General features: G+C 42.5%; 1 protein-coding gene across 8 annotated transcripts in view; it reads right to left on the minus strand.

Annotated features, from left to right (window-relative positions):
* TEAD1 (TEA domain transcription factor 1) overlaps positions 1-25,124 on the minus strand; it is a 261,349-nt gene that overhangs the window by 69,138 nt on the left and 167,087 nt on the right. For 4 of the 8 annotated variants that reach the window (XM_012744245.3, XM_076002163.1, XM_012744244.3 and 1 more), the window contains 3 exons: positions 3,917-3,981; positions 1,460-1,522; positions 1,308-1,370 (listed from right to left, as the gene is read on the minus strand). In XM_012744245.3, the coding sequence (XP_012599699.1) occupies positions 1,308-1,370; positions 1,460-1,522; positions 3,917-3,981 (191 nt within the window). The remainder of the gene's footprint in view (positions 1-1,307; positions 1,371-1,459; positions 1,523-3,916; positions 3,982-25,124) is intronic. The other 4 variants (XM_076002165.1, XM_076002167.1, XM_076002164.1 and 1 more) reach the window with 2 other exon arrangements.

Below are 25,124 nucleotides of genomic sequence, written 5' to 3' on the forward strand. Positions count from 1 at the left end.
GAACTTGAGCAAACACTGGGGTAGGTACATCCATATAGAGAGTATTGCACTTTTGGTTAAAAAGCAGGATCTATGAGGTTATCTTAGTCTTCCAACTGCTCAGCCAGTGCAGCTAAAAGCCAGCCACCATCAGCCACACGTGCGTGCGAGCCAGCATGCTGCCCACTGCAGAGGGCACACCAAATGCTCCTTGCTAGTCTCTAGTCCTACTCCACAGCCAGCCTTGTTCGCATACAAAAAAAGTTGAAGGACTCTCGGAAGGGTCCCAGTGTAAACCACTCAGTGTTGTGAAATTACACTGTTCTTTTTAGAACAAAAACGCAAATGTAATTAATGGATAGAAAAATATCAGGACAGAACAAAAAAAGGTAGGTGGGAAAGGCAACAATTTGGGCCAAAAATTAATTTTTATGATAAACTAAGCCTCTTCCATGCAAACTATAATCCCTTTGCATTTTTAAAATAGGAGAAAAATAAAAGTCACGTATGTTTTATGGCAAACTTTAGAAAGGGAGAAAGCAGGGATAATTTGTATTTAAGAAATTATCAATGCCTCCATTTTTGCTATGAAATATATTTTAAAGAGACTGAAATCCAAGGCATATGTAAAAAACTTTTAAGTAAACTAAAGTACAAATGAAATTACAAATATGGGCATGACCAAGAATTTTCTCACCTCTAAGATACATCTTTTTATTTTTAAGGCCACTTCTCAAATTTCTCTTTTATTACGAGAGCCATTCACTTAAAAAACAATATTAAACAACATGGAAGAAATCTAGCCGAATATATTCTTTGTAGTGGAAGAGACATAACGTGAAAAAGACATATTTTAATAATTTCTCAATATTTTTAAAAAGTAATTTCATGACCATTCTGGAAATATTTTGTTTAAAGTAATTTCTAAACCAATTTTGTGTCTCTGGACTTTTTTCTTACATTCTCCTAGCCCAGGGCTGTTTGGTGGACATTTGAAGGTTAAAAACAAAATCATGTTTCTGTGCTGAAAAGTTATCAAAGACCAGCTCTCTGCTGCATTTGCATTGTTATTAGGAACACACACGCGTGCGCACGCACGCACACACACACACACACACACACACACGCACGCACACGCACGCACACATTGAGTTTAATGTGAGGCTAGTAGAGAAACAGAGAGATTAGACACAAAGAAATGTAAACAGCTCTCACATGCAAGGAAACTAGGTTACGAGAATCCCAGCACCAGGCATTCACCAGTCACCATGGAAAACAGGAAGTGAGATGCATAGCAACCACAAGCCAAAAAGCAGAAAAGCGCATACCTTTAGCTTGGAATGAAAATCACGAGATTTCCTTCTGGCAAGAACCTGAATGTGACTAGACACCTGCAGGGTAGGGGAAGGGAGGAAAACAAAGGAAAAGCCTGTAACCATGGAGATGAAAAGCCCCCTACAACTGGGCAAGCCAGACGTACCTTAATGGCGGCTTGAATTTCTCGAACTTTCTTTCTTGCTAAGACCTGTATATGACTAGACACCTACATTGTTCGGGTTTATGAGGGGAAACAAAACAAAACAAAACAAAACAAAAAAAGGAAATCAAATATAAAATCGCTACTCCTTGGGAGGGTTTGGGGTGGGGTGGGGGATGGTTATTTGCATCTCAACAAAGCTCTGCAGTTAGGAGTACACAGTTCCAGCCAGACACAAGCCCCCAGCGCTGCTCTAAGCTTTTCATACTGGGTCATCACTGCAGTGACCTGATTCGGGCAGAAAGTTTAGGCTCGTCTTAGTTTCCCCACTCGGGAGAAACAGGCACTGGGAGAAACTAATTTGGGGAGGGGTGTGAGGGGGAGAGTAGAGTTGTTTTCTTTCTAAAATTAAAAAGGTGGGGGTAGAGGTAAATGAAAATATTTATAGCTTCTCAGTACCAGGAGGGAAAATCCTTCTCAATTTAGAAGAGACTATCCATAAATTAGCACATTCTGCAGAATCAAAAAGCCGAAGCTGTCGGTTGTATTCTGATCTCATTAAGAGCTCTGGATTCTGTAGCAAATGTTAAAATAATACTGACATGTAAATTAGATCTCAAAGAGAAATGGAAAGACCCAGTTAGCAGAGCTTTTTTTTTTGTTTTTTTTTTTTTTTTGCCCTTATAAATATCTTTAATCCTTCCACTCTTTTGGGTATTGACTGGGCGCCAAGTGGATTTGCATATTATTACAAAGCGAAATGTGTGAATACAGCCAGCCAGCCATCCTGTTAAAAATCTGGGTTGAAAACCACACGGATTTGCTGAACAACAAATTCACATTGGAGAGGTATCACCAACTGCTGCCTAAAAACATCCCTAGGATGCCCGGGTGTGGATCCATAGCCAAGCTCGGCTTCTGAAACACAATGATTCCACTGGGTAAACAAATTTGCATCTCTTTCAGTAGGACTTGGTTAAATTTAGAAGAGTCCCCCAGTGAAGGGGTCACCAGGCAAGTGACCAGAGCTCGAAGACCAGCAGACAGCCCAGGTCCAGCACTCTCAGTAGGTGAGGGCTTAGATCCGGCCGTTTCAGAAATTTGGACCTTCCATTTAAAAGTTCAGTTCAGCGACTCAGACTGCGTGGCGATTACCTCATTTCAAATTTTCTAGCGACTCTAAAAACGGGATTTATGATAATAAAAGATCTTTTTATCTTTAACTTTGTCTCTGAGTTCTAATGATTCTTTTTCCAATTTGCTTTTGTATTTTTTTTTTTTAAGTAAGGAGAAGCAGAAACTCCCCCATCCTCTTCACCCCTCCATCTGGCTCCTGCTGTTGCTTGTTTTCACCCGAATTTTGTTCTTATGTGATTCTCTGACTCCATGAGGGCCACAGTCAGGGGGGGGAGCATCCCCCCAACAAACAATGCCCGGCCTCTGCGCACTGGCAGGAGGCCACTTCCCTTTGTGCTGACTCAGCAGCGAGGCTCCCCGGCTGGGCGCATGCAGCATTCCTGGGGAAAAGCCTCTCCCCATTACAAACACTCATGACAACAGTTCCTCGCTGGGAAGAGAGCTGAAATCTGCTGCTCAGTCTTAATGAGACCACAGTTTGGCTTGCCTTTTGGTTTGACTGCAGTTTTTAAGGTCCGTGCCATATCATTCAGCACAAATCAACACGAAGAAAATATTTTTTTTTTTTTGTTAACAATTCACCCATGAGGTTTTTTTTTTTGTTTTTTTTTTCTGTTTTCTTTTTTTAGTTAAACACTACCTAATTTCTCATCCATTCCAGTGCTGAACTGGGTCATGTCAGAGATTTGGGCTGCTTTACATCTGAAAGAATGAGGGAAGGCAGAGCCCAGACAAAGGGCAGAGAATTTCTGATAAGACTCTGCACAGAGGTACTGAAGTTGTAACTTCGTCTCAGTCACAGCAGCTACTGACAAAAAGCCATCGCTTAAGAAGCAACAGTTCCCTGGACGCACATCATTTAACATCATATTTCAGGCCAATACCCAAGGCTGCTAGCATCATTTTTTCATTGAAACGATGACTAATATGTAATCGTTCCAGGATTTTACGATGCACGAAGTCTCAACATTTCATAACTTACAAGTGTATTCGCACCTGCAATTTTTGCAATGTTTGCAGGTGCACATCTTGGGAAAGAAATATCAATTGTGAAATAACACACAGGAGCAGCTCATACGCTGTCCTTAGCAGTGAAACTTTCCCATATGAGTATAAAAGGAACTTGGAAGACCACATAATAAAGGGTCACTGAAATGATGAACAGTGAAAACTGAGCCAATTTAAAACACCTACGACACTGACGTCCTTACAGGGAACTCAAATTGGGGGCTCCTAGGAGCCAAAGCACAGCCAGCCACTGCAGCCAAAATGCCTCCTTGGGCCATTCGGTGACATGCACAATGTCCAGGTGGTATATTTTACCTGTTTTCTGGTCCGCGTCTTCCCTGTCCTGAGTTTGATGTATCTGGCTATCAATTCATTCCTACCTGAAAGAAAGAAGAATTTACAATAAGGTGGGTAATATAAAAAAAACAGGGGGGGAGGGGAGAATTCAGAATCAAACATTTTTTAATTGCAGCTATGAATTTATTAATGCTAGAAAAGTAAAACAGCACAATTGTTTGCAAAAATGTTTACTAGGAAAAATTAAGACGAAGGGCATTTAATTTGGAAATTAGACCAGCAACTGAGGATAGAGATGTATCTTTTTAAAATGTGTCCTGTCATTTGCATGCTTGTACCTAAATGGGTGGTCACTCATATGAGCAGCAAATATTAACATAATACAAAGAAGGATTAGTCTGGGAGAAAACAAACCCAGTTCTGTACTAGCTTTTTATTTTTCATATTCATTTTCCTTCTCATTCAGTTTCTACTGATATATGGTTAACTACACTCAGAATCATTATAGCCACAAGGAATGAACTGCTATGACCAAGGAAGCCCTACAGTTATAAGAAGCGGATATCCCTCCTCTCAAGGTACTATGCACCAGTGATTAATTACGCACAAGTCACATCAGTATAAAAACTGTCTCAACCAACCTTCCATCCCTACCCCACTGGGAAACTGAGAAGTAAATCTCAGACAACCTGACTTCGAAGAATTATAATAAGAAAATATTAGCCAGGTGTGGTGGCGCACGTCTGTAATCCTGGCACTTTGGGAGGCCGAGGCAGGAGGATTGCTTGAGGCCAGGAGTTCAGAGGAAGGGTTAGACCCTGTCTCTACAAAAACCAGAAGAATTAGCCAGGCATAGTGGCGTGCCCTACAGTCCCAGACACTCAGGAGGCTGAAGCAGGAGGGTCACTTGAGCCCAGGAGTTTGAGGTTGCAGTGAACAGTGATGACGCCACTGCACTCTAGACCAGGCAACAGAGACCCTATCTCAATTTAAAAAAAGAGAAAAACGAAAAGAAAAACATATCCCCAGAAGCTAAGTGGTACCTAAGACACCACATAAAATAAAAACTCACGCATACAAGACATGGATCCTTCTGAGCAGGTCATATCGATGACTTCAATTTGCTCTAACACCAAAAATTCAAAATATTTTTGCATACTCTAACAGTAAATGGAAAACCTCCATTTCACACTACTACTTTTGGCTGCCTTTCCGTCAGTTCCATCCTAAGGAGAACTCCTTTTGTTCAGGAACAAGTCTCAAGTCTGCTGCTGTAACATTCACTCTAGTGCCTCACCAGCCAGAGACTGTCGGGCCAGATTCTACTTCTCCTTCAAGGCCCTACTTTAACATCACATCCTCAGGGTCTTCTTCTCTCACCACTCAACTAGGTTTGGTTGCTTTGCTCCGCACAACACAACCTGTACCTGTTTAGTACGTGGCTGAATCGCAATTATATCCACAACCATAGTCAGTTGTACAATCTGTGTTGATGGTCTTACTTCTTCCCAGACACACTGTACACTTCAAGAAGTCAAGAACTCTGTGTTGTTGCCCAATGGCTCCCAAGCACTCAGCACCTTGCTGAGAATGAATGAGGCACAGAGATTGAATGAATGAGGAAATAACCCAGCCCCTGGTGAAAGTCAGCGACCACATCTCCCAGACCTCCCCTGGCAGAGTTAAGGAACTGGCAACAGTGACAAGGACCAATGGCAAACCGACCTTATCGAAATCTTGTCTGAGAACTGTAAAGATGCTCTCATTGCTGCCTAGACTGTTCCCTACAGTCATAGCTCTATCATCTGCCAGTGCAGAGACAGCGCAGGACACAGTCACCAACGGAAAGCAAGGGAATCACAAATTCTTAGGGCTACAAAGTCCCTCTGGGTCATCCATTCCCACCCCTGAAACTCTTCGTAAGCCTAAGCCAGCATTTCTAGAATTGAGAAAGCAGCCCATTTTATCTTAAAACATAGTGAAGAATAAAAAGACCCTCCTTGGCCATGCATGGCAGCTCACACCTGTAATCCTAGCACTTTGGGAGGCCAAGGCAAGTGGATCTCTTGAGGTCAGGAGTTCAAGACCAGCCTGAGAAACATAGTGAGACCTTATCTCTACAAAAACTAAAAAAAACTAGCTGGGCATGATGGTATGTGCCTGTAGTCCCAGCTACTCAGGAGGCTGAAGCAGGAGGATCGTTTGAGCCCAGGAGTTTGAAGTTGCTGTAATTTATAATAATGCCACTGTACTTCAGCCTGGGGAACAGAGTGAGACCCTGCCTCCAAAAAAAATAAAGACCCCCCTCCCCCTCTTATTTGAGGCTTCCTGTAACTTTCACCTCCAGATCCTTGTTTCTCTTAAGACAACAAGACCAAGGCTACAGACATATCCAGAGATAAATCCCTACACCTGTTCCTTCTTTCGGGCACAGTTGGGATTTTCAGACCCAAATACAGAACCTTCCATTTATCTCTGCTCCATTTCATCGTGTTAGATTCAGCCTAAAACTCCAGACTGTCAGGATCTTCGCAGATCTCGATTCTGTGACCGAACTCTCTTACCAAAGGAAAAAGATCTCTAAATTCAGTTTTGAGGATTGCTTCTCTAAGCATTCTTTTTCAAACTTTTCAGAACCACCAAATATCCCCTGTAGTGTCATCAGGTCTACTTCTCCATCTCTCAGATGGTTGTACAGATTTTGCAATTTGTCTCAAAGGCTCGCTGACAGCAGAGCCCAGCTAGGAGTGCCTAATTACCAGAAGCCAGACTGAAGCGACAATGTCTGCAGACAAGCTAAGCATCCTCCAGCTCAGGGCCTCACGGTGCACCCTGTTCAGGGCTGTCTGAGTGGCCCAGAAGAAATAGGTCTAGGGCTCTGTATTACATACAATTTCCTCTGAACGTTGTCCAGATGGCAAAAATGTCTCCTGCCCTCAAACTTGCTTACTTTCTGTGACAGAATAGCTTTGGTAAGTGTGACATACAACCTATGGAACTAATTTTCAATTTCTTAACGGCATTTTGCTGAATGGATAAGATCAACATCCAGGATAGTCATATTTAACTACATACCCTGCAGTCTCTACACAGCTCATCCCTCGGAGTTAAACGCTGTCAACTCATGCTTTAAGTACAGCATAACGACATTTCAGTCGACAATGAGCCACATATATGACAGTCGTCCGGTAAGATTATAATGGGGTATTTTTACTGTACCTTTTCTGTGTTTGGATACACGAATACTTCCATAGTGTTACAACTGCCCACAGTTTTCAGTACAGTAACATGTTACACAGGTTTGTAGGCTAAGGGCAGTACACACCATACACCCTCGGTGTGTAGTGGGCTATTCCATCTAGGTTTGGGTAACATTCTATGATGTTCACATAATGACAAAATCGCCTAACGATGCATTTCTCAGAATGTATCTCCATCATTCGGCGAAACATGACTGTACTTCTAAAAATTACTACTTCTACAGGTCCTTACTGAGTACTGTGTGCTGAACACTACACTGTAGTCAACATTTCACTGAAAGCTTAACTCTCATGTCCTTGCTCTTCAAGTGTGCAGGATCATCTTTCAAAAGTCCGTGTTCTTTCTTTCATCCATTTTTCAAGCGACAAATAATAATTATTTAATTCTTTTGACTATTAGAATTGCCTACTTTAATTTACAAAATCCTCCCTTAAACAACTCTTTGAAACCTAATAAATTTTCTTAAATGCTCTAATATTGCTTATAAACCTGGTAGGATTTCAATTCTCCCCCAAATTGAAAGGCTAAATCATTGCTTCATTATTCATTTTAATTTGGAAATATAGGCTAATGTTACCTAAGTCAAATTATTTTACATAATTACTTGAAATACCAAATATACATACATCTTTTAAATAAAAAATATTAGTGTTACGGCTTTGATCCTATTAAAATTTTCTGTTTAATTCTAAGTCTTCCCAGAATTAAAATAAATACACATTAGGAAAAGAAGTATGCCGTTTCAAACAATTCTGGAATTATCTCTTTGGTTGCTTGGGGTTGTATATATACTGTAGATATTGATTGGCGTCTTGTCAGGAAGCCTGATAGGGCATCCTGAGCCCTATTCTACAGCCCTGCCTTCCAAATGGGGTGGGCTCATAGAGTCCACAGTCCTGGATTTGCATCACATTAATATGGTACAGAATTTCCTAACGAAGGGCGGGGGGTGAGTACCACTAACCATCGCTGATATAACTGGACATGGGTCCCCTGTCTTCACAGTGCAGTCCTGTTTTGCAGCCACAATCCAAATGCTGGGCATTAGGAATGTTAACCTTTGTTTATCTGATTCTTCTCACACACACACACTCACAGCGGTGCTTGATCCAGTAAGTCTTGCGTTACAAAAATGACTTTCAACAAGGTTAACTTTAAAGTTAATTGCTACTTTCCTGAACTAATCCTGCAGTCATTTGGGGAGCATCTTCCTTTGTGCCTTTTATCACGTCACCTGTCCGGTATATCAGAGATAAAGAAAAAAAAGCCTCCCTGTAGCACAAAAATGCCTTTAGAAATGTGTAACGCATCACTTCTGCACGCCTCGCTTTCCCCACAGGCCGTAGGCGGCAGCAAAGGGAAACACAGCCTGACCTGCCACTTTTAACTGTGATCCTCACCAGGCGCTGTAATCTAGTTTTTATTTTATTTTTCCTTTCTCCTGAATAACATAACGCAGTTGAAAGTGAGCCCATCGTCGCCCTCTTCCGCATCCTGGATTGCCATGAAATTTCCTGGTAAAGGGATAATGCAGAGAGAGAGTCCCGCAGAAAGGCATGGAGTTCGCAGTTTGCACGGTGCCTGCCTGCCTCACCCAGACAGAGGACTGGTTAACGATGTTGTGGGCTGTGTGTGTAATGGGTGTGGCCTCGAGGTCATGTTTGAGGCACAGCAAATGCAGGGTCTGTGGCTAGAAATTGTAGCCCAGAGACACTCCACTTTAGCAGTGTAAGAGCCACTCCGTAATTGAATGGAGCCAGGGAGCCACAAAGAAAGAAGCAACAAATGGATTGCTCCTCTTCCCGGGCTGCAGCCAGGCCTGCGACAAACTCAGACCCAAGCAGGGCGGAACAGCTCCGGGCTTGGGGAGGGGGCTTCAGTGAGGGGACTCTGAGGAAATCTCTGCTGACCTTCCCTTCACCAGGACGGATACGTGAGGCTTCCCCACCCCCTTTCCCATATTAAAAGAATGAGAATCAGAAAGCAATTCATCTTCTCCTGACTGCTAGACGAATGCTGTGTCAAACAGACCCCGAAGCGATGGCTGCAGTGTCAGGGTCTTCCACATCCTCCCCCAACCCCTAACTCTGCCCAACAGCACTCCTAGACTACTAGAATGTTCGCTGTTAACATGCTGGACTTCGTACCCGTGTGCACAACTGCTCTCATGGCCTGTAACGTCCTTGCCCATTTCTGCACGTGTCGATCATGCCCATCTTCCAAACGCCTCGTTCTGCATAAGCCTTCCCGCTGGAAGAAGCCTTCCCTTTCCCTAAACACCCACAGCCTTTCCACCTGGGCTTTTCCGCCGGTACATTTCGGCACCTGTCGTGCCTGCAACCAAGCTGTAAAGTCCTTGATAATGAGAACCAACGACATGCATCTCTTCCCTGCCTCCCTTTCCCGATTAGCTCAACATCTGTGGACTAAGTCACTGTTCAGGGCAGGAAAGAGGCTCCTATATCCCCATCATCCAGTTTGAGACTGGATCATGAAGTAAAAAAAAAAAAAGGGAAGGATGACCTGGTGTGGAGAAGCAAAGAAAGATGCCTTCTCGAGGTGGCACCACCACGGGGCACGGCTCTGTCGTCGCACACCAGCAGTGGCGCAGAGCAGAGAGAGAGCAGTTTACAGAGGACCGTTCTCAGGCTAGACTCTGGAAGATGGGGTTGAAATACTTTGTAGCCACTGGACACATTTTTATCAGCTGGGGTTCATCTAAAGGAAAAAATACCTTAGGATATGAAAGCCAACAACTAAAAATTATTAAGTGAAAGGGATACTGTGGGAACCAAGTGTTGCTGGCTAGGGAGGGGTCTGCAGAGGGGGATGTTTAGTCCCATCTGTCCTGCTGAAGTCTGGGGGGTGTAACTGTGGACACCACCAGAGGAGGCAGTAGGGAGTATTAACTCACCTGCCAGGAGTTAACATTCATTAACCATTCTTCCACATCGATGCCACAGCAATTTGTCCCAGCAATACGAGGGAAGGAAGGAAGGTCTACCAAAGCTAGCCAAACACCCACTGGTCAGAGTGATCAGATATGGACTGTGCGCTGATGGGACACAGCAACGTGCCAGAGTTATGGGGGCAAAAAGATGTCATCTCTGCCCTTGAGCAGCTTACACGTCTTTGGAAGAACCTTCACCCATAAGAATGGGGCCAGGCTGCCCTAAAGCGTGCTCACACGGGACCCCAACCTCCCATTGGAGGCATGAAGCACAACGGCTGTGTTCCATTTATACAAGTGGCTGCACAATGGACACCTGCCTCCCCCACACTGCTACCAGACAGGAAGCTCCATGGGAGCACAGAGCACAGGCTGGGTTTGCTCATCACTGTGCCCAGTGCTGAGAATATAGCAGGTCCTGAGTAAGTACATACTGATGGTGTAAATCAGGGGCCCCTGACCTATGATGAATTCTATAATTACTTCATTATATATTACAATGTAATAATAATAGAAAGTGCACAATAAATGTAATGCACTTCAATCATCCTCAAATCATCCTCCCTTCTCCCCAGTCCATGGAAAAGTTGTCTTCCATGAAAACGGTCCCTGGTGCCAACAAGTTTGGGGACCACTGGTATCAGTGACTGAACAAGAAGGGCAGGGGTCACAAGGCTAAGCTTAGGCAGAAGAGAAGGTTCATGAAAAAGAGCATTTGAACCAGCCCCAGAGTGTTGCCAATGAGGAAGTTTAGACACCAGTGTCCTGGTTAATCCTCAATATAAATCATTGACCAAAAATCAGCACCAAGGTGGAAAATCACCAGAAAGGGCCAGGCAGCCCGTTCTGGGTTGCCACGGGCTACTACTGCATGTTCCCAATCTAAAGGCTGACAAAAAGGACTGATGGCATTCAGGAGGTGAACGGTGGCAACTCCCAGAGACAACCTGTGTCTGCATTCACCCAGGGGCTTATGAAAAACAGCTTTAGAAGAATACACAGAGAAAGGCTGTGTTAACCCGTGGTTAATCAGAATTTATACCCCACATAACTGCAAAATGTCTGGCAATAACTCAAGTCCCACCTTCCTGGGAGTTTCTATCAGTCAACGGCAGCTGATAACATTATCGAGTGATGGCTCTATAAAACACTGTGTTCTCCTTCATCTTAGGGGAACAGCTTACAAACTACACATTTGCATTGGATTACGGGGGTCAAGTAGAGATCAGCAAGTAAAAATGTCTAAGGCTATGTAGGGACATACATCAGCGCTATGTTGGATAGAAGTTCTTTTTGTTTAATTATTTCTAAAAGAAAAAAAATCATGAATGAAGTAAATTTTTCTACAGGCTCATTCTCTAGGAAGCAATAAAGATATGCCATACAATCACCTTTTTAATCCTCTAATGAATAGTTTGATTATCCTTAATACATTAACTATGCCTCCAGCTGTTATTCTTTCTAATCCATTCTATACACAGCTACATAAAACAGAGCTCTGGTTAGCTACTCTACTGCTCCAAGACCTTCCATGGCTCCCCACTGCCTACAGTCTAAAGTAGGCATCCTCAAACTACGGCCTGCGGGCCACATGCAGGCCACCCAGCACATTTATCCGGCCCTCTGGGTGTTTTTGCCACCGCTGCCTGTCCTGCTTAGCAGCCGACTCATCGCAGGCCCACAGTGCACATTCTCCAACGGTCTGAGGGACAGTGGACTGGCCCCCTGTTTAAAAAGTTTGAGGACCCCTGGTCTAAAGGAACGAACTCTCCTGGTGTTCAAGGTCCCACCATCTGGCCTCTATTTTTCAAGACACACCCCCGCCCACTACCACCTTGATTCATTTTATCACCACCAAAACACACACCTGGCTCAAGTTCTCTAAACTCATCCTGCCACGCTAAGGTTTTATTTACAGCGCAATACCCCTTAAAACCATCAACCAAAATCTTTCAAGAGCCAGCTCAGATGTTGTCTCCTCCATGAAACCTCACCTGAAATGTCCTTAAACCATGAACTGCACATGGAATGTGTGCAGAAGGGTGAGCCAGGGAGCCAGCTGCCTGGAGCTCACCACACAGCCCAGTGACTAGGAAAGATCACAATATTACTACGCCAAGTGAAACAGAAGATACCATGAGTTAAAATCAAATAGCTTATATAAGGGGAAGGATGGCTTGACTCTGACTAGGAAAGTAGCATGAGAGTCACCATTCTTTGCTGGTCCCATTCACTTCTTCATGCAGCAGGACGCTGCCCACAGTCTGACTCTGTTCAGAGTTCCTTATGTAACAAATGCACTATAAGTTTTTTAAAGATCCAGTCCATGTCTTTTGCATCTTGGTATCCCATGTGTGTATGGGATTTAACTTGAACTTGCTGCCCCCAACTGTGACCTAAACAGGCCCCTATTTGAGTGTTCAGTTCTGATAGTTCTGCCACTCAACTTGTGGTCATTCACTTTTCCCTTCACATCCACATCTGATTATGTTGCCTTCCTACATCGGTAGGTCCCCATCCACTGTAAGAAAACACAAACTCCTCAGCCTGGGACCTAAGGCTAACAGCCCACTCCTGTATAGGGCTCCTCTATTCTAGTACACGTTTCTGCACAGAGTTACCCAAACCACTGTCATGCTTTTCCACATCTCCGTCATTCTGTGCAACCATCTGTCCTTAAATGTTGTGTCTCTTCTCATTTGCCTGCAAACTCCTATTCATCCCTGTAAGCCCCAAGTGGAATATTTCCCCACTGATGTCTTCTAGGAGCTCTCATTTCCTCCCCCATCTCCTCAAGCACCGAGCATGCATCCCTGCTGCTGCTGCGTGTCTGTTGCACTGCCTTTACTCACATGTGAGACTATTCACCCACCTCCTAGAATAGCAACTGCTCCATGGCAAGCATCCCTCTGGTTCTCTGACCCCTGATCTGGCACCTTAATTACGGAGGTGCTCAATAATTAATTGTTTTTAATAAATAAATGAATGAATGAACTCACCTCTTCTGTTTAAAGAAAATCAGAACAAATGATCTAGAAAAAGATTATGAAAACGGAACACTGCCATTAACACCTGAAATCTATAAGTCCTTTTATAGTAACAATTATTTTATTGAGAGTTTTCCAGCCCTTCATTCTGGTCTCTTATCTTGGCCCAAGTGTGACCAACCCAGGCTTCTCTTTCCTCCTGCCCTAACCCCAGCCTGTCACCTCCAAAGCCAGTCATAAGGATCTCATTCTCCCCAAAAAGCTAATCTCAACATTAACCCAGGAAAGTCTTGTTAATGAAAAACTGGGTTAAGAACACTCTGTTTATTTATTAATTATTTGGCTTCAGAGAAGTGTGAAATCTACACATCTGAAGTGCTAAAAACTGCTGGTCCTGAATGAAGAATCTTTATATGTGGCACCGCTGCAGACTTTTGGTTTTCTGACTCAGCCATATGATTGCCGCCCTAGATCTTCCTGTGGATACTGTATTGATCAGCTATGTCCACGTGGGCAACTTGCTTAACTTCTCCAGACCTCCACTTCCTCACCTGTAAAGTGGGAATAACAGTCTTTCTTCTGGAGGGTTGTTGTATGCATCCAAGACAACAGATGTGAAGGCTCTGCTCCTTGAGGTGCTCTAAAATGGTCTTTTAACTATCATGTAACATCACTGCACTGGATTTTATATGTCTTCATTGTTTGAACTGATAGATGACATCTTAAAGGGGGGTTAAAGGCTTTCTGTCTAAGATGTCATACAACTTGGCTTCTAGTATAAACCTATGGTTCTTCTGCTTTCAGTGTTATTGAAATTGAACATCTTTTCCAGTCTTTGCATAACCCTCAATTTTCAAAATGATATGGCTATAAAAACTGTTTCCAAGTAAAAGGAGCACCTTATTGTAGTACCTTAGCATTAAGGGGGCACCATGCAAGCTACTTGCTTGCTACAATGATCTTTTAATTTGAAATGGATTCTTCATGGAATAAAATGACAAGAATTCGGTTTTTGCCAGAGGCTACATGTGGCCAAAATTCTCATAATTTGTGGCAGATTATAAAGCTCTCTCTAAGAATGGGCTAGAGGCATTGCATTGAACAGCATGTCCCTCACTGGATTTCCAGCATTTAGTTCTTAGTGTAAAAACACAACTATCACCAGAAGAATTAACAGTCAACTTTTGTAGTTACTATAACAATGGCTACACAAAGGTAGAGTCATGTAAGCATTAAATCAAAATGACATGCACATGGGACTACCTGCTGCTTAGAAAACATGCTTAAGAAAAACCTAAGTACTAGGTACTTAGTAATCTTTTACAATAAGGTGGAAAGCATGATGGTAAAGAACATTGTAAAATGCACTTAAACTGAAGAAATTGAGGGGATAGAGATGGCGAGACTATAGAAAGCTGGACAGTAACATGAGAATACCTACATGTGTCAGTACTATGCAAAGCACTGTGCTGATGTACTCACATATTTAACCTTCACACCCATTTAATTCCTGTTTTATAAAAGCTGAAACTGAGCTTCAAAGAAGTTTAAGCACTTGCCCAAGCCCCTAAACTAGTATGTGGTGGAGTTGGGATTTTAATTCAGCTTTGTTTTCCAATCTCATTATTCCTTAACATTAGAGCAACTGCTACATGTTTAACAAGAACAAAGTCTTAGATGGGGGCAGAATCTAACTATGAAATTGACTGAGTTGTATGCACAATCTTAAAAGTTCTCTATGCCTCACCTGTAACAAAGCCTCAACTCCTCTTTAATGCATCCAAGGCCTAAATAATCTGGGCCCAAAGGCACTTCCCTGCCCCAGTCAATAAATCACAGAATATTTTCTTCTTGTTCCTTTTTTTTTTTCCGAGATGGGTTCTTACTCTGTCACCCAAGCTGGAGTGCAGTCTTACAATTATAGTTCACTGCAGCCTCAAACTTCTGAGCTCAAGCAATCATCCTATTCAGCCTCCCAAGTAGCTGGGACCACAGGTGTACACTACTATACCTGGCTAGTTCTTTCTAATTTTTGTGAAGACAAGGCCTCACTATGTTGCCTGGGCTGGTCTTGAACTCCTGGCCTCAAGTGATCCTTGTGGCTCAGCCTCCCAAGTCGCTAGGATTACATGTGTGCATCACTACGCCTGGCTAGAATATTTTCTATATAAAAGGAGTGCACTGGAGAAATGGGGCAAGAAGTCAAATGATGGCAATAAAAGACAAAATTATTAGAAGGAGAGGAAGAAATGCCCTGAAGAACAGCTGGAGACAAAGGTCAAGTGATGTTGCCTCCTATGGTTGTCATACTCTGGGACACCTGACCCACCTGCCCTAGCCACATCCGACCTGTCTTTAAAACCAGGAGTTCCAAAGCAACACTGTCCAGGCCAGTCACCAAGGAGAAAGCAGTGTCCTGTGAAACAGGCTTTCCATCTGAGATGATGACCAAGCAAACCAATCGCTTCTTTTGACCGAGCTCTAGATTCAGGAGAGTCAACCCATTTTCATGCTTTTAAATTTCTAATGACCCAGATAACATGCAAACACATACCCCTGTAAAAAAAACAACAACTAAAAAAACAACTTATATGTTACACAGACACACAGGTTTTTGCCTTTTCTCCTGCCACTCTCCACACACACTCCTCGCTGTCCCTAGAAATCTGTATTCCTCATGCCATGTTGGGTGCTCTTCCTTTTGTGTGAAATGACCCTCCCGTGCCGCCCCCACCAGCCCATCCAGATCCACTGAACAATGGCCCCCAAGCTGCCAAAAGCCTGCGGCAGGCTTCCTCCACTCCTGGCAGTGGGCTGGGTCTGTCCCTCCAGCTTTCCGTACTCAGTGCACACCGGGATAGCACTAGCTGCATTCTGCCCGTGGGTGTTTCTGCTCATTTTCCTGGACAAATGTGGAGCTTTGGGAGGGTAGGGCCAATGTCCTCCTCCCATTGTTCTCCATCCTCCCAACTCTGGCACTGTTATGAAGAACGTGCTCCTCAGTGACAGTGCTACTGCTGATTTTAACCCCTCCCTGAAAGAAAAAAGCATTTGAGAAGTGACATCATGATACACAAGAGGCAGTAACAGTGTCTTCTCTGGAGAGGCAGGAAGAGAATGGAAGCAGCAGGAAGGACAGAGAAAGCTCGGTGCGGGCAGGTGCTGGGGGTGGGAGGAATAAAACAGGCTGCCTGCCCTCAAGGAGCTCACAGTCTGGTTGAATGCTCATGGAATGAAGAAATACTGATGAATTTTTCCTCCACTTGAGCTCCAAGAAATGGAAGAGGCACCTGCAAGCACAACTGAGACAGGATGTCAACAAAGGAAGGCGACTAGCGTTCTATTTCCTAGTAGAATGAACCTGGAAAACTGAAAAGCCTTTCTTTCCTTCTTCAAAATTAGCGCAATCTTTCCTGCTTTTAATTCTTCTGATCTGCATCAATTTCAGATTCAGCATCCTGCCTCAATCTACCACCAATATAGAGGATGACATCTGCCATTTAATTGAGAAAAACATATTTTCTAAGAATCATCTCAACTTTTTCATAGGCAGAATGGGTATGAATGAACTGAGTAATAGCAACTGAATGAACTAGCTCAGGGCCGTATTCTTGGTAGGCATAATATTTTCTAAAGTCAGAAGGCATGTATACAGTCAATGTGACTTCATCTGCAAGCTCATTTACCACACACAAGTTTGATTTTTTTTTTTTTTAATAGAAAGGCAGAGCCCAAACTACTTATGTGGCTCCAGCCCTGAATGCTGCTTTGTAAAGATATCTCAGAGCGAAATTATCCAGCAAACCCTTTTGTGGATAGAAGGTTCCACAAGTCAACAACCGCTTAAGCAGTTTAAACCAACAAGCAAGATGCCCTCTATTTAAATGCTATGAGTGAATCTATTTTAAGCCTTTAAAAATCCTTTGGGCAGGTGTTTAAGCTGTGTACAGACTGAGCCTGTGGAGGCTCTGGGGGGTGGGGGTGGGCGGGCTCCACTCTCCATGCAGGCAACATTTTGTTCAGACAATCTTCCTGCAGCAGGTCATGTGACAAAGGCCAAATAAACAGCATCTGGGGATTTTCAATTACAGCCCTTCGCCCAGCATGCCTGCACTGTAATCTCTACCAGATGAGGCTCAGGCCTCCCTATTTTCAATAATTCACACACTGTGTACACATAACATGACAATAAGGGCATTCATGGTGCGGCCTGATTCGCAGATCAAAGCTAGCAAAGGGCCAGCTGTAAGCATGCTCGGCTGCTGGATGATTCATGCCTCTCACAGGCTTGGAAAGACGCTCCGCAGGACCTGGCAAGCCGGCCTCTTTCCTGTGTGGTATGCTGAGCAAACCTTGAACATGCACGGGGCACAGGCCCCTGGGACGGCCAGAGAGGCAGCCAATTCCATGCGCATTTGCAAGTATTGGGAAAGATTCAAATGCCAATCTACTCAACAAGCTGCCCCTTCGACAAAGTTGCCCTGGCCCGCGCAAGACCCATGCAAAAGCCCACTGCTCGTGGGGACAGGTGGTTCTCAAGACCAAACCTGTTCTAAAATGATGGTTCAGTACCCGTACCTAATAAGCCCTTAGCCAGGTGCTTGAGTTTACAAATCCACTGGCTGTGCCGTACCCATTTAGCCATCACACACACACAGGCAGACTCAGACACAGATTTCTACATGGGAATATACTGTTAATGCATGTCACAGAGATTTGGGTCTGGGTAATGAAAGAAGACATTCTGTTGTTATTACTGAAATCCTTACACGTTAACTCAATTAACTCTCCTGCTAGACTAACGCGTTTACCACCGTGTGTATGTGTGTCTGAGCGCTCGAAAGCATCAGAATTCTCAAGTCCACAACATTCTAAACACCTCTTGCCCTGCAGGGAGAGTTGCAAGTGGAGGAAATAAGGACACCACTTTCCTCATATAAAGATTTCATACCCGTCAATCAAGGCAGGAATCAGGAGAAAGCCATAATGGTGACTTCCTCGGAGCCAACACATGCTGCTCACCAGCTGTGGGCTGTGTGTCCTTACTCTCTTTTCTCTCTCATTCAGAATGGTTTCCTCTTAATCACAATAATCCCAAAAGTGCTAAAACATATCAATCGTTGGGTAAGCCCTGCCTACAAAGGGCCAGCCGGCTGGCTTTTATGGCCTTGTCCAACAGCAGCTGATATTTCATTCAGCGACAAATCCAATTTAGCAGTTACAAGAGGTTTAGCATCCCTGAAAAAATATTGGGGTTGATCTGACATTCTGAAGTCAGCAAATGCTCCGCTACCATATTGTTTTAGGAATTTCTGTGCTGTCATATTTGGATGTCTATAACCAACTGTCTCCCACCTTCCCCACCCTGGCCCCCCACAATCTCATGGTGGTGGCGGAGACAGCGGCAACAATTTAATCCTTGGGTAAAAAATATAGGCCACGATAGCACGTGGAAACTGAATGAATAATGCGATTTTTACCATCACCCCCACAAATACACAAAAAGGAGAGTAACTAGCTCTACTTTTCAAGCAGGAATTTCTAACAATTGAAAGAAAAAGCTATGAGGTAAAACTGATTTTACTCTAATCTTTGGACTCTTGATCAGCTCTGAAGACTAAAGAAAAAAGATAAGCAAATGTGAAGCTTTTTACCCTTGGATTAAAATTTGTCTTATTAAAAACTATTGTAGGACTAATGTAAAAACTTTGTGATTAAATTATTTACATTCACTTAAAATGTTAAAATGTTAAAACAAAGGTAAGCTTTAAGTCATGAGGGGAAACGAGAAATTGAAAGAAAAATTACTTTTAGAATATTAATATGCATTGTTTACAGCTAATTATATAAATTCAAGTTAAGAGAATCTCCAAAGAAAATAACTTGGATAATTTAGCTATTAAAAAAAATTCACAAACAACAAAGTATCATTTTTAAGCAACAAGGTAATTTACGAACTAAAATAAAAGGGATATAATAGGAATTTGGGCTGATTATTCCTTTAAACTCAGGCTTTGTAGTCAATAGTTGGCTACTTATCCCAACTCCAGTTTTAATGATACCAAAAAAGTGACCACAGAAACATCTGGTTTAAAAAAATAATTTGAGTTTTCAGTGCCATAAATGAGACGCATGCAATTGTGGCTGGCAAGATATCAACGATGGAATATTCCATACATGAAGTTCTTATTTCGTGTGGCTTTAAAACTTTATTCTTTTCTGTGGATTTTTTAAAGCATAAACTGAAAACTAAAACAAAACAAAACAACCACCCAAAGCCTGCAGACTTGAGAAGACATTTAGCTTTTGTGAATAACAATCCATTAGATTAATATTTTGTCAACGTCACTTGTCACAACAAAAGCGGCAGCATTTATAATTTACTCTAAGACTGGTTTAATTAAAATTCAAAAAACCATGACAAAGCTATATTGAATTTCATTCGCCGCATTGTAATTACTTACTTTGTAGCTGACTATAAACAGTATTTTATTACATCCACAAAAATGCATTTAAAAGCTAACAGTAATTCGTAGACACTGGAAGAACTAAAGGAACAAGTCCCGTCACTTCTGCTTGGAATAGAGAGCTACTTCCTAGTTTAATGTGACATAAGAAAAAGAAAACCCATGATCTTTTCCATCTAAGGGGATCTATGGATCTGCCTATATTACCTTCATTTAGAGCTGGGCTCGGACTCCTCAAGAACACAGATTTGCCAGAGTCAGATCTGTGTACCTCCCTCCCAAGACCAACAGAAAGGGTCTGACTTGGCTCAATCCCAACAATGAGACAATGGAGGCTGCCAAGCATGATGGATGACTTAAAGGACTTAAAACCACCATTTGCATCCTCCCAGATAAACAATTAGCTGGAAAAAAAATTTTTTTTTTTCTTTTTTCCTGGAAGCAACTTCCAATGTTGTTAATCTGCCTGGCAGGGGAGAGTTAGTTTAGTGAAATTAGACTTATTTTAAGAACATTTGTCTGAGACATTTTGTTAAAGTGTCTCACTGGAGTGGGAAGAAACAAACTCAATCATTTTAGATAAAAAAACAAAGTTTAGAATTTTAAAAATTAGGAAAGGCTTAAAAACTTTTAACTCTCTTAAAACTAGCATCAGAAGGTTTTCAATGTATTTTGTTTAGTTCATTTTTCCGTCCCTTCTTCATTTTAAATCCATATAATTCTTAAAGGCAGCATAATAAAAAATTCACTTATTGAACAAGGCAGGCAGGCATAAACACTATTTAAGCATGAAAGAAAGGAAACGGCCTTCAGACATGCTTGCCAGATAACAGACATGTTTGCCAGATAAAAATCAGTGGTTTTGAAATTGCACACAAGCAATTTTCTGGAGCTCATGAAGACCCAGGAGGGAATGCTTGAGAAACGACAGAGAAATATCTTAAAAGTCAACCTGCATTTCTCTAGAATGAATTTGCAGGACTGCGTAAGAGTACCTCCGGAAGCTCACCAAACCTCCATTAATAAACGAGGCAGCAGTGTGGTTTCCGTGGCAACAGACACTCCTAACTCTCCAACAAGCTTAGCGCATAACTGCCAAAGGTTTCTCCTCAAATCTCAACTTCCTGTTTCCAGGTGCTGACAAAACCAAACATACTTTTAAGCCTAGGGAAATGGTGCATGGTTTTCAAAAGGGATTCTCATAATGCTGGTTTGTTCCAAAGCGATGTGGAAGTATCACAAAACTCCGCAGCTCAAGCTTGCTGCAGAGGCTTGGGGGACAATTTTAAAGGGAGTTAAGAGCCCCCTGAGGATGTTCAGTAAGTTAAATATATTTGCTGCAATACTATAATGTGTTATGACAAGCTATATATCATCGTAATAGGCTCCCATGATTAACATCAGTCTGACTTTTTTCCTTGGCTCTGTAGAAATGATTGGGGGGTTAGGACCAGCTTGATTACCAGAATTTGGCACATGAGGGAAGCTGCTACATTTCTTTAACATATGTAATCTTGATGTTCATACTTCATGAGGTCATGATACATTTTAAAAGAGACCTTCCCAGCTCCTTTCTATGAATAGGGAAGCGTGGAAAAGTCCAGACTCTAGAACTCTGCCATTAACAGCCACTGACTTTAGAGAAAGTTATTAATCATTTTGTGCCTCAGCTTCTCCAAAGGCCTAATACCCTATTTAATGCTATGATACACCATGATGAGCTCCGGCTACTTTTATATTCCTTCCAAACACATGCACAGAATACCAGAAAGTACTGGTGTCCCTCAATTCTCTCCCTCCTGCATTTCCCTCTAAACACTGTAGGGTACAAACCAAAGGAAGATGGCATTCCTCCCAATATATTCAAGTAGCCAAAGGAAGGGCAGCTACCAAGACAGAAGCCCACAGGGGCAGGGGGTAAGGGTGTATGTGAAGGGGTTCTGAGAAAAACCCAAGAGAATTCTAAAGCAACCCCTCCAAGAACAACATGAAACCAACATTTCCTGCAGAGTTTCCCTTGGGGAAAAGCGATGGAGAATAAGTGCAGTCAGTGCACCAAGGCAGCACACACCCTCCCAACCAGCATCCATCCTCGCCCTCTTAAGAGCTGTGCTGAGAAAGACTGGCCAGGGGCTGCTGAGCACCAGGTATGGGCATGGCTTTGGGGGGATAGCTGAAAAGGCCAAAGGAGGGGGGAAAGGCAGCTCTTCTGAACCTACTGAACTCACACCCACCTGACCCACAGTGTGTAAGTGATGCCGGTGGGAAAAAAGGCAGAGTCACAGTGGCTACATGGTTTCCAGGATTTTGCTTTTTCATTCTGTTCCTTCCCCCATCCCTCCTTTCACCTATGAATAATCTAGTTTTAAGGCCCTCTCTGCATCCACAAAATAATGTAACTTCCCACATGACACTCACACATGCAACTGCCTTTGGCATGTTTTCATGCTAAAAGGCTTTAGCAGACAGTTACAAATTTCCGACAGCTACAACTGATAACTTGAGAGGAGAAGAAGTATTCCATTTCAATTTTCAGACAGGTCTGGCTTGGGGACAAACCAGCTGAAGGACAGGGAGGGTAAATTTCCAGTACAACTCTCCCTGTAAAATCCATAAAGTTCCTAGCGACGGGAGCAATCAAATATCTACCAGAACTGCGTATCTAATTCCATTCCACTCACGAGGTCACCTGCAGGCAGCCACCACTGACACATAAACTTTCTTATGAAGTCTGTGTCTTATTATTTTCCTACCTCAAAGAAAAAATGAGAGGCTTCTGATGTGAACAGAGCCCCTCCCCCCTTGAGAGAAGATCCACAGAGAGCTGGGTACTCTGGTTAACACAGACAGTGCTTCCAAAAACCATGACAAGCATGTAGCTAGGCACCAGGGAGATGGCCATTTATTTCGTGAAAATGGAAATATCTAAAAGATAAGCGAGAAAGACTATTATGCAGGGAAAATCATCTCCAGTGTATGCATTTTGATTGACTTTTCTCTACAACTGAATTACAAACAGTTATAAAGTATACCATCGGCGCACCATTGGCTATCGCTCCTTAATTCTATCTAGAAACTTGATTCTAAAAATTTCACCAAAGAGGAAGCAGGTTCCTAAGTCAGCAAAAGGTGTCATGCTGAGTATCCAAAGGTCACTCGCTTGCCAGTGAGTTCCTCAAGGGTGAGCCAGCCAACTCCCCCAAGTTAGAAACCCCACCACGTCTGTCATCATTTGTTTCCAGGACCCACATCTTCACTGGTCGCTGAGCTCCTGCGTGGCAGGAGCTTTTCCCTATCGCTTCTGCATCCCCAGCCCCTCCACGCCCAGCATGTGGACTGAATGCACAGACCGGAGATATGCAGACAGAGTGGATTCTCTGAAGCTTAAGAACTTCAACACATTTTTTTAAATAAGTTGGAATGAAAATATTATTTTGAGAAAAAAAATTATTGCAGAATTTCCCCAAGTTTATGAAAAACAATGCTCAGGGTTCTTTCATAAGTTGCTTGTGTGGTGACGTGTTTTCCAACCAAACAAACAAAAAAATTTATACACCTGTTTCCCCAGTTTGAGCCACACAGATTTTGTTGAGAAACCTTTTGATGCCATGTGTGTGGTTTCTCATCTATCCAGGGCTTCTGATTACAAAGCATTATCACCCTAAAACCAACAAGCAAACTGAAAATATTTGTAACCATACTGCCTGGGCTTAGAGAAACTCTGAGAGACTTTAGTGTTAGAGAGTCAGAAATGTTTGGCTCTAGAAGATGCTTTTGGGATAATTTCATCTAACAGTTTCAACCGTGCAGATGAGAAAAATTAAAGCAAAAAGAAACCAAAAGGCCACTCATAACACTTGTGAGTTTACTGAGAACTCCTGACTGAGGCAGTGCTCATTTTGGAACCAATCTATAACAAACCTTTGTTTTGTATGGGCTTTTTACTTAAAATGTTAAAATTTGTCTCTAAAGTGCATCTCAACATTAACATTTAGTAAATGTGTAAAATGTGTCCTTAACATTGCTGCCAACAGGATTTACATCCAAAATTCTTCTTAATTAGACAAAGCTAATCTGGATATATTTGGAATTATGTCCCTGAGTCTATTCTGATCACAATTACATAATCGAAAAGGAAAGGCTGGTTTTCCCGTTAAGCATCAAGGATGGCAGCATCGTCTTCATTCAGTGTCACTCAGGACAGTACAGTCCCCAAGTGCCCCTAAACGGTGGCTTGCTGTCTGCTACACATTCCTCCTGAATGTATTACAAGTTTCACAAAAGTAAGTCCCGCATTAACACAGAACCCAGAACTTATGTTTTTAGGATTCACAGGAATGTGTTGCATGTCATGAAGTGACAGTATTGTTTTCAAAATCCTAAAAATCCTTCTTCATAATTTCTAGTGGCATCTACACTGAGGCACTTAGGAAAATATGGAATAAAGCTGCATTTATCCTTTATGATTTCATTTCAGGCTTCCTCTTTATCTCTCTTCAACTTGCTTCTTTCCTTACAGAAGGAGCCTCCCCCCAATGTCTCCAGTCTGTTCGTACCTAAAGGCCATCCCCAGAATTATTCTGAGTGCTAGAAAGTGTGCTCATAGCTCTTCATATCCTTCTTCAAGAGCTGCGTAAGACTGGTTACAGTTCCAGGGCCCAGTACAAAATGACTGGATCAGACGCTTGTAGGAAAATAAACATACCAAACCTTACCTTGAAGGCAGGTTCAATGGTTTAGAAGGAGGGGCCCCAGCCTGGGTATGGGGAGACCTGGTTCAAATCCCAGTCTGCATTTGTCAACACCTCAGTTTTCCTACATGTAAAAAGAGTCTAAAACACCCTTAAAGAGCGGTCATCAGGATTGATAAAGACTGTTTCTAAGAAACCAGCTGGCAGGGTCAGTAGCTGACATATGACAGATATACCATAAATATTAGTTGAATCCCAAATTAGGTATAAATCAATTCACTTCTTATCATGGTTAGAATTTCTCACTGACATTATTTTAAATGTGATCTCAATGCAAGGACCCCCTTGGTCAAACAGAAACAGACCCACACTCCTCAGACACTCATCATTGTCAATAAGGGAAGAAAAAACTCGCCTTCCCCTGAAATGCTTGGTTTTCCTCAAAGCACCAGAGCACCAATAAAAAGACTGGTCAAAGGACATTAAAGTCTAATTCACAAAAGAAGAAACATAAATGACTTGATAAAATGTGAAAAAGGCTCATCCTCACATGTAGTCAATCAATGTAATATAAAACAATAACATATTCACCGCTGTCTATAACAATAATAATAATAATAATCCTCTGTGTTCCCAAGAGCATATATTGCCGTTGGGGCTGTCTAGTCATTCAACCCTTTTCGATAGCAATTTGATTGTATGTGTCAAAAACCTTAAGAATGACCTTTGCTCCTAAGGTAATTTAGAGATATCACCTGGAATCTGGGAATAAAGTTGCCAGGAGATATTTGTCACAGTTATCTTAGTGGGGGGGAGAAAGAGAGAGAGAAACAAACTGAACAACTTAAAATAAGGAATTTTTAAATAAAC

This window comes from Microcebus murinus, chromosome 4, assembly GCF_040939455.1.
Source record: "Microcebus murinus isolate Inina chromosome 4, M.murinus_Inina_mat1.0, whole genome shotgun sequence".
NCBI classification, from domain to species: Eukaryota; Metazoa; Chordata; class Mammalia; order Primates; family Cheirogaleidae; genus Microcebus; species Microcebus murinus.